Source organism: Papio anubis, chromosome 11, assembly GCF_008728515.1.
Source record: "Papio anubis isolate 15944 chromosome 11, Panubis1.0, whole genome shotgun sequence".
In the NCBI taxonomy this organism is placed as follows: domain Eukaryota; kingdom Metazoa; phylum Chordata; class Mammalia; order Primates; family Cercopithecidae; genus Papio; species Papio anubis.
In genome coordinates, this window is record NC_044986.1 from 49,898,228 (window position 1) to 49,915,360 (window position 17,133).

At 33.4% G+C, this 17,133-nt stretch overlaps 1 protein-coding gene across 1 annotated transcript in view; it reads right to left on the reverse strand.

The window, feature by feature from the left end:
- Nucleotides 1-5,463: 5,463 nt before the first annotated feature.
- Nucleotides 5,464-17,133, reverse strand: part of LOC116269387 — a 30,222-nt gene continuing 18,552 nt past the window's right edge. Inside the window, exons 5-6 of the mRNA XM_031651925.1 lie at nt 13,152-13,260; nt 5,464-9,781 (exon numbers count right to left, since the gene is read on the reverse strand). Of these exons, the coding sequence (XP_031507785.1) occupies nt 9,230-9,781; nt 13,152-13,260 (661 nt within the window). The 3' untranslated portion in view covers nt 5,464-9,229. The remainder of the gene's footprint in view (nt 9,782-13,151; nt 13,261-17,133) is intronic.

Below are 17,133 nucleotides of genomic sequence, written 5' to 3' on the forward strand. Positions count from 1 at the left end.
GTCCAGGTTGGCATGACACCCCCCTCCCACCCCCCCCCCCCCCCCCCACAAAGAAAAGGTCCTCAATGTCTTAAACAGGGACTCAGATGAAAAACTTCTGTCTTTCACCATTCAGAGATGTGGGGGCAAGGGTGAAAAGGAGAGGGAAAATAACAGTGCATACATGTCACCACTTTCTCCTTCTCTCCTTCTCACAATCTACCCAAAGATGGAATAAGCAGGATTTCTGTTTCCTATTCTTTTTCAGAATTGGAGTCTCACTCTGTCACCCAGGCTAAAGTGCAGTGGCATGAACAAGACTCATAGCAGCCACCGATTTCTGGGCTCAAGGGATCCTCCCTCTTCAGCCTCCCTTGTAGATAGGCCTGAGCCACTGCACCCAAACCCCTTTCTTTCTTGAAGTGATTTTCCCCCTGCACATTTCTGTTTTACTTATGTAGCGTCTATTATATGCAAGAGTTGTTTGAAAAGCTTTACAAAAATTAACTAACTTAATCCTCGCAATAGCCCACAGGATAAGGACTATTATTATTATCAGTTTACAGATAAAGGATTTAGCTAGGTAGTAGCAAAGCCAGGATTTGGACCCGTACGATCTTGCTCAAATCAAAGCTTAATCGCTACGCTGTGTTTCTTCATTGTTAGGTGGTTAGGTGGCATGACTGTGAGAAAATATGAATCACACATGCATGAAACCTTCTTTAATTTAATATTTTCAAAATATTATTTAAGCTCATTTTTTTCTTACGGTATCAAAATGAACAAGAGGATATGAGAAGATTGTGTAAGTCCTGAAGATGGTGAGAGATGAGAAAGAGGAGAACTCCACGGTATAAGAATAGGTGGTGCTAACTTTAAAAAAAAATGAAGAGTACATAAATAACATTAAGAAATGGTCCTTGGACTTAACAATAGAAAGGTCCATTAATACATTCATTGGTGAACTAAAGCTTGAATCCAGGCCTTCTATGCTGAAATTTTCTCCTCTTTCTATTCCTTATATTCTTTTCATTATGAAGTCTGCCTTTCATCTTATATAAGCATTTAAGTGCTCTTCTCTCTTGTTTAGATTTGTTTGAAGTGATTGCAAATTGTCTATGTGATAAGATAGAAATAGGTTTATTAGTAATTTAGTTCTTGCCTAAAACATAGGTTTATTTTTCTATTTCCTAACCCCACACCATGCAATTGCATTTTATGAAAATGTGAAACTGAATTATTGGTAGTTTTCTTTAAATATGTATCTTAATTCCCTTACATTTCTGGCCTTTGCACAAAATGGCCTTTCTGCTTAAGGGGCATCTTACTGAATTCTCTTGGCCTCTTCTCTTTTCCCATTGTATGGAAAAACTTGTCTCTTTGAGCACTTTCTGTTGTCCTTTAGGCATCAGCCCTTTTGTGAAGACTTTCTTTCTTTCTCTTTCTTTCTTTCTTTCTCTCTTTCTTTCTCTTTCTTTCTTTCTCTTTCTCCTTCCTTCTTTCTTTCTTTCTTTCTTTCTTTCTTTCTTTCTTTCTTTCTTTCTTTCTTTCTTTCTTTCCTTTCTTTCTTTCTTCTTTCTTCTTCTCTTTCTTCTTTTTAGAAAGAATCTCCCTCTGTCACCCAGACTGAGTGCAGTGGCATGAGCATAGCTCACTGTAACCTCACAATCTTTGTTTCCAGTGATGATCCTCCTGCCTCATCCTCCCAAGTAGCTGAGACTACAGGCATGTGCCACCATGCCTTGCTAACTTTTTTTTTCTTGTAGATACAGGTTCTTGCTGTATTGCCCAAGCTAATCTCAAATTTCTGGACACAAAAAATTCTCCCTCCTTGACCTCTCCAAAATGCATGAGCCACCACACCCAGCCAAGACATTTTTGATTTCCAGAGAAAGTTTCTGCTTCCTTTTTTGAGAATGAAAGTAGTTACTCTCAATAACTGCACTAGTACAACACATGTAAGCCAAGTCTATACTGGCTTGCAAGAACCAATGTTGAAATTTTCCAAGAATTTGGCAAACTGGCTATTAGGCCCATCAGTGGCTTGAAATTGACCATGGTGGGTGTATTTGTATCATGGAAATCTGCAAACATAACAAATCTTTGTTTGTTATTGTTTTGTTTTGTTCTTCTGGAGAGCAGGTTTATCAGCACATCTATGAAGATAATATGTCTATCATACAAATATATAAGTATTTATATAAAATGATACTATGGTGAGTGTAATTAAGCTAAATTAGGCAAGCAATTAAGGTGATGCTATATTCTTCATATTTTTGCCTACTTTATAAAAGACAGTTTCATTTCTCTAAAAAAAAGTTCCCTATAGTCAGGCTAGAACTTCAAGGGAAAAAAAAAAAAAAAATCTGCATTCTGAAGAAATAGGTCTGCATTTACATACACTATCATCAGCAAACAGCACAGTTATATAACTGTGCAGACCTTTACAACCTGGCCTTTGGTAACTTAATTAAATAGGATTAATATAAATCTTTTGGCAAGAAAGAATGCTAGTGAGAGTAGAAAATATTCTGGCAATCTACCCTTTCAGCAGTCATTGTAAGAGGTGTTGATAATAGGATGATAGAGTCAAACACTTGAAGATCTCCTGGAGGAAAGGCTGATGTTTGCAAGCTATGCAAGCAGAAACAAGAAGCAAAGAAATAAAATTTGACTGCTACTAAGCCAATATATATTATAGCATACTTTTAATAAAGACCCTTAGGAAAAATTTCCCTCAGGTCTTGGTAGCGGGCAAAGCTGACTTTTCATCATTAATTGTTTCTAACTTTATGCACACTATGAATTCTGTAACTAATCCTGTTTTCCTTTTTTGATCTGATGTCTGGGAGATTAGAGCTGTATTTGTAACCTAAATATTTAAGGTATGGAACCATGAGGGCATAAGTGTGAATGCTAACCCAAGCCCCACGTTTACTCTTCTCTATTTTCCTTTTGTCTAATTCTTTCACCTTTACTTCTTCTTTTGTAGTGTATGCAGTTTCGTAAATCACCCTAAGACCTTTTTGTTCTGAAATGGGGTCTAAATAAGTAGCACAGGCATGAGATGGGCACAGCAACTGGTTCTGTAAACCACAGTTGCAGTGCTGTTTTCAAGGGAATATTGTGTCCATTATTTCAGCTTCTGCTAAAAAAGGCCCTAGGATACTGATAGCCAAACTAATTTTGTAGTTATGAAAATTAAATAAAAAAGGCTGGGGTGTGATCAACGTAGTATGGTAACAAAGGAATTACTAGAGGCCAAGATTTATCCTTTAAGCCCCCCTGTAGTTACTAACATTGGAAAATGACGCGTTAATGACATGTTGGTAGCTTAGACAAATTATGTCTTCCTTGATGTCAAGGATAATGGTTCTTTGGGTAAACTTTTCTCCCAGTAACAGGAATCTGATATTAACCTAATGATGCAATATAGATACTTTTTAGCCTATACTTATTACTCCACAATCTAAGTTATAGTTATGATAGCTCAACTATACATGTTAGTGTAAATAAGGCTTTCCATATTGATTTTAACAGTCTTATGGTATGCATGATTTACTTTTAAAAGGCAAACGTTTGTTCCATCAGAATATATACCTTTAGGCTACCTGTTTAGCCATCATCACTCAGAAAGACCCCAAACTGTCTTAATAGTATGTGAATGAGTGTTTGTACCTCTGGAGAAAAGATGTGGCGTCTATATTGATGTTAATTCAATAGGATAAATAAAATATGACATGTAAGAGTCCCTAAAATCAATGTTGACATTGATATACTGTTTTATTTCTGTGAATTTAAATGTTTTTGTACCTAAAGTAATTTAAATATAAGTAGATATTGATTTACATCATGTACATATACTTTAGCTAGCTAAAATGCCCCCTTTTCTTCTCATTGGACTATAACTGATATTTTTACAAGGTTAGAAAATTCAGAGTCTTTTATAGAAGATGGCAAGGTAAAGAAATTTGATGGGGAATAGAAAACAAAGGGGATACATACAAAGTTATAGACACTGATATTTTAAAATCAGCTTTTGTCAGTAGGCTTATATATGCAAATAATGATGCTGGGATTAGAGAGAAAGAACAGGTAAGCATGGTCTAGATTTTGAAATAAACCTAGCCTCTTTTACAACAAATCCAAAAGAGCCAGTGTTAATTCAGCAATTACTCTACATTAAAGGCATATTTAGGGTAAGTACTTAAATTGAAATATGACATATTTTAGGACAGACTTCTAAGTATTTCCTTGCATTCACAGACATGAAGCTGCTGAACAGTCTTCAGTGTAGCCACGATTTTGTGTGGTGCTCTTTTTAACAATGTTTGCATTTTAAAATTTTAAACTGTGCAATAGGCCAATTCAAAAGACAAAAAGTACTACAGGGTTATTTTACTTCTCTTTAAAAACATATACATGTATTAGCATGGGGAAGATATTGTATTTTCTTATAACTTAAAATATCTACTATGTAAGGTAGGTCAATAAAATTTACACTGGCATTTTGCCAGAAAATATTAGAATCTGGCTAAATCTGTGGAGAAGAACATGAAGGCAATTTTGTAATCTTTTATTCTGTACATATATATTTATAGCAATCACAATATATTCAGATTAAATATCTGATTTCATCTCTTAATTGAAGTGGATATTATTACCATTTTACAATTTTTATATAAGGATAAATTACAAAATGATGTGCCAAAGGTTACATGGTGATAGGGCTAGAATTAATTCATTCTATTTAATGCAATATTGTTCTCAGCAGCGTTGTTTATGCAAGTAGGTATGCTGGGTACTGGAAATACATAGATACATAAAATTCTGTTCTACAATTGCAGAGAAAAAATGCAATGGACCAAGAATTCCGTCTATGTCCAAGTTGGCTGTTTTAGAAAATTTATTTCTCTCATTCCTGATTATTTGAGATAAAAGACAATTGAAATTATTATATCATCAACTGCATTAGAAAGTCAAGAAGCTGCATGTGACCAGAGAAATAGGAGCATATTTTAACAGAGAAGGAGACAGATAGAGGGTGGGAGCTGGGGATAGAGAGAGTTAAATTATGAGTCTCTGAAATGTCAGACTCAACCATGTTAAAATGCAGAATATAACTTCATGTTGACTCTGCTTCTTGCCACATTTACGCTGTCATTTAGCATTTCTATAAACATAATAAACTGATCATATGTGAAAACCTTAATGTTTATGTAATTACATTTTTAAAATATAAATGAATAGGTGGTATGTTAGGAAACACAGTTTCCACTCTTCTCAGAACTTGGTGGCATGAGTACATGACTGAAATGAGAAAAGATTGGGTAGAAGTTTTAAAATACACTTCTTTCCTCCACATTGTTCTAAGATAAGAGGTTGCAGAGCAGGCTTTTATTATCAGGCTGAAATACTCAACATATAAATGTGAAAATAGTTACTGATTTTTATCCCCACCTGACAGAGTAATGAGAAATCATCTTTTCAAATGAAAATTTATTTTTGAAACATTGTGTAGTGAATAACAATGCATTTTAACTTAAAACTTCTAATTCAGATTCTTCATACAGTAACATAATATTTGTTAAGGAAGAACAGGTTTTGGATAAAGAAATTGGAAAGCAGTGAAGGTGTCGATAGATTTTTCAAACTATAGACAATGTTTGAATCTTCCATACATGTGCTTAACTGACCAAAAATTTAAAGTAGATTGCAATGAAAAAAATACCAATCTATAACTAAAGATTCTTATGATAAAGATCAGAGTTAACTACTGAAAACCAATAAAAAAATTAGAACAAAAATTTCACATACCATTTGGGAATAGAAAGAAACTATCAATAAAATGTGTAAGTACTCAGTATTATTTTGAACCTATCCCTCAGCCTTATCGCTATGTAATTTGCAGGCACCAATAGGCATCTGCCCTGAGAATAGATTATTAGCACTTTTTGCCTATTTTACTAATTAAATTCAAGTGGTATATAAATCTCACTTATGGTATAAAACGAAGAAGGTGAAGCAGAGAAAGAGAAAAATCAAAGCTCATGAAATAAAAGAAAGAAAATGTCTTCCCTTGAGAGTCAATATTCAGTTACTTCTGGCTCTATGATATAAAAATGTTTTTAAACAATATTTTATAGTAACTACTGAATCACCTTTGGAACAACCACTTAAGTAAATAATACGTTTTAACATCCCTGTGAACAATGTGGTATAATAACATAAATGACATATCACATATAAAATTCAAGGCAAACTTTTCTCTGTATTTTAAAAAGATAGTTTTGGCCAACCTACAGTTGCGATTCTATTACAACTCTCAGAGTCTGTAATTAGTGAAAAAGACAAATTGAGAGAGGGAGATTAACATCTGTGATTCGATGGTCATTGTCACAAATGTCCTATGTCACTCTGACTATATTTTCTCATTCTTCCTCTGCTTTCTCTTAATGCCCACAAGACCTAAAATCAACAGGTTGCAATATTAGTCTTTACATCATCTGTTCTCATCTTGATTAGCCAAGACCTGCTGTTTCTTCTGCCTGACTGAAGCTAGTGATGATTGAGAACCACAAGGAAACCTTCCTACATCTTTCTAGGAAAAATAACAACCAATTTCTTTATAAATATTGAAACATTATTTATATGAAGTATTCTTAAGATTAAACACACTTGGGTATTTCTTCTGGGTTCCACAGTTTTAATCCTGAGTCAGGGATTTATAGACTAGTGAAATTTCTATTAAAGTAACTATTAAATTGATTCGGATTTATTTAGTTAGTAATAATTTTGCTGCTCGTCTACCCAAAATATACTGACCAAATATTTGGTTTGGTTGCTCTGTGTAAATTCTGCTTCTCTTTATGCTATCTCCATTAAGTAATAGATTGACTTCATGATTGTTTATAAGGAAATAATCAAGTTTAAATTACTGAAATGTGTATGCTAAGTGGTTTGTAAAATTTTGCATATTTTCTCATAAAAAATGTAGTTTAAAATACAGTGACATCTCATATATCAGGCCATGAGACTTCCACCAACATCAGATTTCCAAATTTACTGGTAACCAAAGAAAGCATCTAAGAGTCGCAAAACATTTGCTTGAATCCATGTACCTAATTCCCATCTTAAGCTTCATGATTTTTCAACAGTAAGAAAACAAACAAAAACACAAACTTTCCCACCAGGATACTAGAAGCTGTAAACTGAAAGAAAAAAAACTGTGAGAAAGGCACAATAACAGAATAAGTTAAATGTCACAGCCAGAAATCAAAGGACAAAAACACAATATGAAGCTGTATATAGAGAGAGTATCATGGGATGCTGACTGAGATGATCTGGGGGTATCAAGATAATAATAAATTATATTTGATGACCTCTGATTGAATTAGTAGAGAAGTACATGCTCAATCTAATTCCTATACAAAGTATCCTATACTAAAAACCCTGGCTTTGGTGCTTAAAGGAATAAGCCCCAGACTTCATTGCTTCCAAAATTTAATATGCATATAAACCACCTTAGGATCTTTTGAAAATGTGGATGCTTGTTTGGTAGACTAGGAAGTATGGTCATGATTCTATGTTTCTAATCTCCTAGCTGATGCCACTAGGTTTTTTTTTGTTTTTTGTTTTTTGTTTTTTTTCCAAGGGTATGGAATGCATTAATTTTCAATAAAATAAGGCAGATGAGATGTTACTGTATTTGATCTCAAATATTTTCTTGGAAATCTGAAGTAAAAATATACTACTCTTACAAGTTGGCAAGTTTATATTAATACAATTCATTCACTTTGGAAATAAGGAAATAGCATAATAATAAACAATTTTTAAGATGTGAAACATGTAAGGGGAAATAAATAATAGTGCATTTTTCAATCCTTCAACCATATATTAAGCATGCATGAGGAAATTTCATTAAAACCTGAACTTGGTCAATACTGTGCAAAATTTGAAGTGAGCTACATCTATATCATACTAAGTAATATTCAATAGAATGCTGAATTCTCTTAATCTATATTGTTTCATTCTTTTTACATCTGGAAAATAAGCAACACACAAGGCAAGTTTTTTAAAGGAAATTCTGTTTTCATTTCTATTTATGATGAAACACTGTGCTTTGTTCAATGGTAAAAAATCAAGACTATGTTCTTTGATTTTAAAAAATGCCCAGGTAATGATTTCCTGGTTCTGGATTTTAGGCACATAAATATGTGCATTAAAAAATTCTATAAATAAACTGAAAATGGAAGAAGTTAAACACAACATTTGAAGTTATGAATTCATAGCCTTTATAGGCTTCCTATATTATATAAATTTCGACCCTGCCAAATTCCTTTACTCTGATATGCTGGGTTTACAAACTATTAAAGTCTAGTGACATTAATGGGAGACTTCCCTATTCTCATCATGTCTTCCATTATGAAATTGTCATTCTAGATGCATTATTGTTTACTAGAACCTTTCTCACTTCCCTAAAAGCTTTGCTAATGGTGAGATTCCCATGTTGCTCCAAACAATTATTTAACTTCGAGTGATTAAACTTAATTATCTACCATATTTGATATGAGATAGAGGGATCAGGGAATATTGTAAATAATATTGATAAAAAGACATATGACTTCAAGTGGTTTCCTAAAGGGTCAAGATATAAATGTATTTATGGTAAAATGTGAAACCCTTTATACTGGACAATAAAGAAAACAAGCTCATGATTTAAAATAATTTACAGGTGATTCCCTCATTTACTTTACTTTGCAATTCTAGCTTTCATTTCATTTTAAAAATGAGGGCAGTGTAGACAGCAGCTGTATAAACTCATTGCCTGTAAATATCCTCTACTTCCTTTTTGCCCTTTTGGCTATGGAAAATAAAATTACATGTACTAAAAAGGTTTTGTGGAGCTAGAAATGAAGCATAATCTATATTAATCAATAAAATATAAATTACTTAGTAATTATTTCTTGTTTATTAAAACAAAAAAAAAATTCAAGACCCAACAAAACAGCTAAATGTTTAAACGATAGGTTATTTAGTGAAAGTATGTCCAAAGGATTTTCTGGAAAAAACAATTAATTGATAACAATATGGATGCAAATCTGTCTCTTTTAAAATTTTAAAGCATATTGTTCAAAGTTTTAGCTTGTGTGCACGATATAAATTCCATACATTGTCTTCTCAGTGACAATAAAAAGCACGGTTTATTAAAAACGGAAGTAAAAATTAAAATATCTTTTAAAAAAATTGGTCACAGTTTTGTCATTGGTATATGGAGGTTATTCCAGGGACCCATCCAAAGCTCTTCATCATCGGACTGTGTGTGGTCACTATGAAATTCCAAAGCCTCCTTGATGTTCTTACTGTCAATCATGGACTCCTGTTCAACTGTGCTTTTCAGCCTGTTCCCTAGTGTCTTCACCGCTGTATTGTCAGTCCCCACAGGGCAAGGCGCAAATGTAACCAGAGTTGGTCTTGCATTCATTTTCTCAGTAGAAAATGGCCCCTTTGATAATGTGTTCAGAGGCACATTCTCCTCATGTGTCACTGCCAACTTGTCTAGTTTCTTAAAGTGCCTTCCCAATCGAACAGGGGAAGCAACTTTTAAGTTGTCCGTGAGGCAGGCACGGCGGGTTCTCACCACAGAACCATTCTGTGCGATATATATATTGCCATTGATATTACTGTGGATACTAGGATGGTGAAGACGGTGTCTCTGACATTCAGGAGCGCTGTCTTCTCCAGTTGAGCTGGTTTCATACTCTCGATCTACAACTAACTTGATCATTCTTTTTCTTGCCCACTGACAAAATAAACAAAAATATGTGAGTCACTATCAAAGAAATTAAAAAGGCAACAATTACATTGCCTGTGAAATCCAAAGCCATGACATTTAGAAAGCTATCAAAGGTAAATCACTCAAGAGAGAGAGAAGGAAGCCAGTCTTTATTAACATACATTTCTTTTCACCAATCCTTTATTGGCTTCAGGGCTTATTAATGTTTGAAAAATGTATTGTTGGGTTGGAAAGCAGACATTTCCGGAAACACATGTATTCTTTTAGATCAAATTGCCGATCCACATGGAAAAAAATGTATTACTTTTATTTAAGGAGCTGATCCACTATTTGACAGCTGCTATACTATTCAGGAAAGTTAAATTGAAAGGAATGAACGGTTTTAGTATATTCTGTTCATAGTAATGCTTCTATTCCCAATATTTTAAAAATATTTTTAAACCACATGATTCTAATTTTTAATGTTTTCTCTAGTTAGCCAAAACTTTTGTATAATTTAATGCATTTTGTATAATTTGATGCATTTATTTACTTGACTTTATTTATTTACTTGATGTATAATTTAATGCATTTATTTACTTGATGTATCCTGGTTTTCTGGGTTGTCCAATTAAATACACTAACTTAAAGGAAAATATCTTCTCAGTCTGCATCATTTACCTAGTAATACACAAAACTGAAAGCTAATTATACTAAACTTTCCTTTTGTAAGCAACTGGACATTTTCACAAATTCATTTGACTTTTACCAAGCAACATTAAAAATAGCAAGAAGCAAGGGTTAAGCAATACTGTGTTTTTCTCAAATAGTATTGCATTTTTGGAATATATGAACTATCAACACATTGCATGCATTCTGATTTTCAGAACTATATTTCAAAATTATAGTTTATTTACCTAGAAAAAAATTTATAACTGTTACATTTATTTTTAAATCCACTGTAGCTTATAATAAACAGAAATTAAGCTGTAATAATTTTTAATTGAAAATGTTATTTAATTGAACTCCTAATATTTGGAGTTGCAGATACAAACTTATTTGAAGATGTTCATAATTTTTATAATACCTTTGCCAGTTGAAATGTACATATATGCAAAAGTAAACTGTTAAAGATATAATTTGTTGAATCTTGTCTTAGTATTTATTTTGAAAGATGATATAAAAACATATATATTAGTGTGTGTGTATATATATATGCCATCCATTCCAGTAGACAGAGTGTCACTGATAATACATAGTGCCACATTGCATTAACAAAAATCCTACCAGTAAATATTAAATATTGATTAGCTGATTGCATGTGTTCTGATTTACTAATATAGGAAGGATTAGTCAGTTTTACTCTAATACAGTCTAATATACAAATCGATTTGGACAGCATATATATTCACTTTTCTGGCATGCTTCTGATCATAAGTCATATCAAAATCATGATCAATTTCCTCCCTTTCAAGTGTCACTTTGGAGAACACACAGAAGGCACTGCACACGAGAGCATTCATCACAGCAAAACTCCCACCTACTGTGATCTCTTTTAAAGTGCTGTGTTGTAACCTTCAGAGTTTGCTCCTGGTGACTTCTTTTGGTTTGCATTCTTGCTTCTGTCATACGCTGGCACCTGATAGCCCCATGGACCTCCAGACTGACTTTCGCTACTACTGCTACTACTACCTGATTCTGATTCCTCCTCACTTTCCACACCTCCTTCCACCGAAGCTGATTCTGCACTGCCTTCTTCAGGGACATCTTGAGCTTCAAGGTCTGTACTTTCTTCCACAGGGACAGGTCCACTTTCCTCTTCTTCTGAGTGTTCTTCTTCTTCCACCTTAAGTTCTTTTTGTTCTTCTTGTGGCTCCTCTTTCCTATCCTTGACTTCCTTGACCTCCTCAACAATGGGCCTTCTTCTTGCAAGCACAATGTTTTTCCTTGCTTTTTCTCCTTCTGACTCTGTGGATTCAGATTCTTCTGATTCAGGGGTAGAACTCTCCTCCGCCTCAGAGGGTGTCTCTGACTCAGATTCCTCTTCTGTAGTCTCAGACTCACTGAACTCAGACTCTTCTTCACTGTATTCAGTATAGTCACTGGAGGATTCCTCCTCTGATTCTACAGTGCTTTCTGTTGCTTCCTCTTGGTCCAGAGTGAGTTTCAAATAATCTTTATCGTCTTCCTCAAGGCGTCTCTGCCACTCTTCACCCTCAAGGTCAACGATTCCTCTTTTATCAGCTAATCCTCTAACTTTCTTAAAAATCATGGGGAATATCCTGGCTCTCTTCCATGTTGTATATGTAGGCTCAGCTGCTGGTGGTTTTTCGATAGATACAACTACTTCTTCCTCCTCACTAGGCTCTCTAATTTCAACTTTTGGTTTTTTAATTTTCTTTGGCTCTTCCTGAAAATTGTGAAAATGCAATTGAAGTGTCAGCTTAGAGATAGCTATGATATGACCTTGTCCCACGTAAGTTACGCAGGAATGAATCTGTGGGTGATAGCTTCATGAATGTTATATAACTGGCTTAAGAAAACAATCACAAAAATTTCTACTGCATATAGACAGAAGGTGATTAAGAGAAAGTAAATTATTTTATTTTAGCTTGTACTTTACAATACCCAAATACATTAATTTCCTTCTTGTTACTCAAAGTTTATTTTGCATCTTAGATCAAATAAAAAAGAAAGAATTATTGCCTCTTCCTTCTTCTGTCATTAGACTTTGGTTAATAGCTTTCTGTATTCCCTTGAACTAAATTTTCAATAATCATGAAAATATGACGATTTATCTTATTTTATGATAAATCTATTTTATGAAATTTTACACATGTTAAAGCCACAGTGACATTTATTTGTTGTTAGTGTTGTTTTTGTATACATTTGCCAGGTAAATAGTGAAGACAAAGTATAGGAATTTTATAGAAATGAGTCATGCTAATTTAAACATAATTTACATAATTCCTTGAAAATTATTAGTGGAAATAATTTACTTTTCTCTGATAATTGAAAGATGGGGACTATATTTTTTCATGACTTTTAGTTTGCTAGATAATGTGGGAACAAAAATAACCTTTGTATTGCAGAACTTTAAAATATATTTGATTATAATATCTTTATGGAGCATGATTTAGAATTTTAGGAAACATAATTTTTATTGTGGCCTTTCCAAATGTTTAACACTTTTACAAGGACATAAATTAAATTATCAAGAATTAATTTTCCTCCAAAGACAAGGCAATGAAATGGTCAGCATTGTTAAATTTCTATGGAAAATACGTGCTAAACGAAAGGAATTTCTAAAAGTTGAAATGTTCTATAGCTGCTAGTCATGTAGGGTTAAACAATATTTTTCATGGATTATCTTACATAATAAAATTACAGTAATTACCTCTTCCTCCTCATATTCTTCCTCAGCTTCACCAACCACCTCACCATATTCCTCTTGTCCAGCTGGTGGTAACAATCGACGGCGACTCCCATATTGAGGCATTTCATACCTGAAATATAAACTTACAGCTTGAAACAGTTTGTCATGTGATTTCTGTAGAATCTACCATGAGTGATCTGTTTCCTTCTTTCTCTTCCACCATTCAATAGACAGATATTTACACAGCACCTATCAGGCTCCCTGTAAACTAGCTACAAAACTGTAGAGTAAGAACTGCTACCTGATGACCAGTGATTTTTTTGCCATAATGGGACCCTGGAATAACAATAAAGACAGTTGAGTTATTTCAGATACTCGTTTTTGGAGAAACTAAAACGAGGAAAAAGCCATATTGTGTCTCAACTAGCTGAAGAATCCAGAACACAAAATAGATACTTTGGAAAAGTGTAATGGCTCATTCACAACACAAAATCTGTACCTTGGTAGGAAAAAGTTGCTTCAAACATGGTCTGTAATGGTCTTCACAATTTTCTACAGTATTTTTTTTTGAAAGCAGCTAACTTATATGTGTATAAGTGACTTTTGAGACACTTATCAGTGAATTCTAAGGTATGTTTTCTGCTTCCCAACTGCTCTTGGGCAAAACTTTAAACTGATCAGATAAAACATTAACATCTCATATGAAAGAAATGGTGAATTTAGGAATTGAGCAAATATGTTTGACATCTATTTCCCATACAAATAATTTTGAATAATTTTACCGCATTTCTAGAATTGCAATCAATGTCAATGTAAAATATCAATATGGAACTCAATATAGAAAAAATGGTTAAAACTTGGTTAAAATTAAAGCTTGATATACTATTCATTTTCAGATATTATACCAACGAGATTGACATGACATTACAAATTCTAGTAATAATAATCATTTAATAATTTCCTATTAATAAAATATTAAAATAAGAATCTGAATTAAAAAATCTGAAGATGTACCCATGATCATAACTGTAATAATCTTGTCCATATTCCTGGCCAGGATCAATTCCAGACTCCATGGATAATTCCTATTGTTCAAAAAGAAAAATTATATTTGAAAACAAATTCTTATCACGTTTCAGCTCAAAGTCAGATTTCCACACCTAGAATTCGATGATTCTCAAAACATTCCTGCCAAAATAATGTTAAATACAAGTGTCAGTTAAAGCAATTAAAATAACTCTATTTAAAAGTGTTAGTCAAATCTATTCATTTTTTTTCTGGCTGTAACTATTTGATACAAAATAAGGTTATATAATTTGACCTGAAGGGGAAAGTAGATTTTTTCTAATGGCAAATCTGTTAAAGCTTGCAGATGAGCATTTTCACTTGTTGTTGGATGTGTTTTAAAATTATCAATAGACAGTTAATATTTAACTCAATTTTAAGATAAATTATTATGAGATGTTGGCCTTAAGAAAAATTATAACACTATCTACAGCATTGTTTTCATCTCCCCACCAACAGTTTTCTAGTACCCAGTATTCTTCTATTCATTAAAACCGTTCTGATAAAATCATCTGATAACAAGAATTTAAGTTAATGTGTGATGCTTCCCAAGGATGTTTATACTTTAAAACATACTGCTAACTCTAAATTTAAGTAGTTTTTGTTTGTTTGTTTGTTTTGTTTTTGTTTTTTTTTTTTTTTTTTTTGAGATGGAGTCTTGCTTTGTCGCCCAGGCTGGAGAGCAGTGACGCTATCTCGGCTCACTGCAAGCTCCGCCTCCCGGGTTCGCGCCATTCTCCTGCCTCAGCCTGCTGAGTAGCTGGGACTACAGGCGCCCGCCACTGCGCCCGGCTAATTTTTTTTGTATTTTTAGTAGAGACGGGGTTTGACCGTGTTAGCCAGGATGGTCTTGATCCTGACGTCTCGATCAGCCCCACCTTGGCCTCCCAAAGTGCTGGGATTACAGGCGTGAGCCAATGCGCCCGGCCTCTAAATTTAAGGCTTTTAAAGGAAAAAAAGAATTTGTTAGAATAGAGGCACTTTTAATATTTCTAGTTCTAAACTCTAAACATACAGATTTTTGTCAAACTCTACTCTTAGAGAAAGGTGTTTTTCTTGAGACATACATGTGAAGACAGTTTCTGATAACTATCAAATGCAATTTCTCTACATTTCCCTTTTCAGTTCTACTTTAACATGTTAAGCAGGTTAAATGGCAAAGGTTAACCAAATTTATTTTGCAATGGAATAAGAGAAGAGAGGGAAAAGGATAGGTACTCACAGGAAAATAGATTGGTACATATTTATATCATCTGTTATTTATAAAAATTTAATTTTGTTGATCCAGGAATAGTAATGAGTCAGGAAAAAAATGCTGTCCTCTGAGGGCACAAATATATCATTTACAAAGTGTGGAAATTTGCAGCCTGCATGATCGATATGGACAAGGATCCTCAGTTGTGCTTGGTGTGGCCAACATCATTTTTAAAAATTGAATTCATTACTAACAGTGCTAATCAGAAAATGACATCAAAAATGTGGATGTTGGTTTCTCTTGAAAAATAAAAAGATGGAAACACTAGGATTCCAAGAATCTAGTTGACCAGATTAATTTTTACAGTAAGCATGTTCTCTCCTTTTTAAGACAGTATCCCCAACAACATTTTTCTACATTTACACCTTAGTCACTATGAAATCTGCCATCTGCTATTTCTTTGTGTCTAATAAACTCCATTCACTTACATTACTACCCTAGATCCTATAGGTATTTACATTTGCATTACCTCTTCTATATTACAATTTTGCAGTTTACAAATAGTTTGTGAACCTACTCTAAAGGAATCCAAGTTTGATGTTAAAACTAGTATAGTTTGTTCACCAGAATGACTAATATTTAGAAAAACCCACGATGAACAATACTATGTATTTGCAGGGACTCAGAACAACTAAAACTCTCATCTACGTCTCTAGAGATTACTAACTGGTAAAACTTTTTAGAATATGTTTGGCAATAGTACTAAATTAAATATAATCATTTCTTCTTTCGCAGAACTTAAATTTATAGTTAAATACCCAACAGAAACATGAACATTTGTGAGAAAACACATTATTTGTAACAGTCCCAAACTGGCAACAATGCAAAAGTCCATGAGAAAAACACGCTACTACATCACACAACAACATAAATGATTCTCCCAAACAGAATGTTGAGCAATACAGGTCAGGTACCAATGAAATATATTGTATCATTCTATTTATATAAATTTCAAGAACAGACTAAAGAATATGTTACAGGCCAGGTCAGTGGTAGGGGAAGAAAACCTGATATCTAGGTGTTGACACACAGGAGCTTGAGGTGTATGTGTGCTCTGTAAAAATTCATCTAGTTATATAGCATGCTTTATACTTTTTCATGAGCATAGGTTTTATTTCAACAAAAATGTATTTATTATAGGAAGGTTGAGGCGGGTGAAGGAATGAGGTTAAGAAAGACCTGGAAGAAACTGGGACAAAGTTAAAGTCTAGATTTAAGTTATTTCAAACTAAGTACTTTGTAAAAACATGTTTCCTATAGGAAAGCTAAGAATTTTAAGGTATGTAAAACCCAGTGTAAAGATACTGGTTTAAAAGAAGGAAATAGGTCTCAGAACTAATATTTTCAAACTGTTTGACCAATGAATGTGTAATTAAATACATATGGATACTGAGAAAATAACTTCTAACAGTTTTGAAGTAGACTTTTAACAACATTAAGAAATAGTAGGAAAGACAAAATAAAAATTTCAAGTAAATATTTATGGAGAAATAATGCAACTGAGTGGATTTTGGATTTTAGAAGTCAGCATCAAAGAATTTTCTTTACATAAATACTTTTTTTTTTTCATAAAGGGAAAATAACACTCAGCTCTTGCTAGCTACAATGCATATGACATCAATTGCATTAAAAATGTAATAAGAAGGATAGAAGGGATGGGGATAGGAACTCAGGAAACTCAGC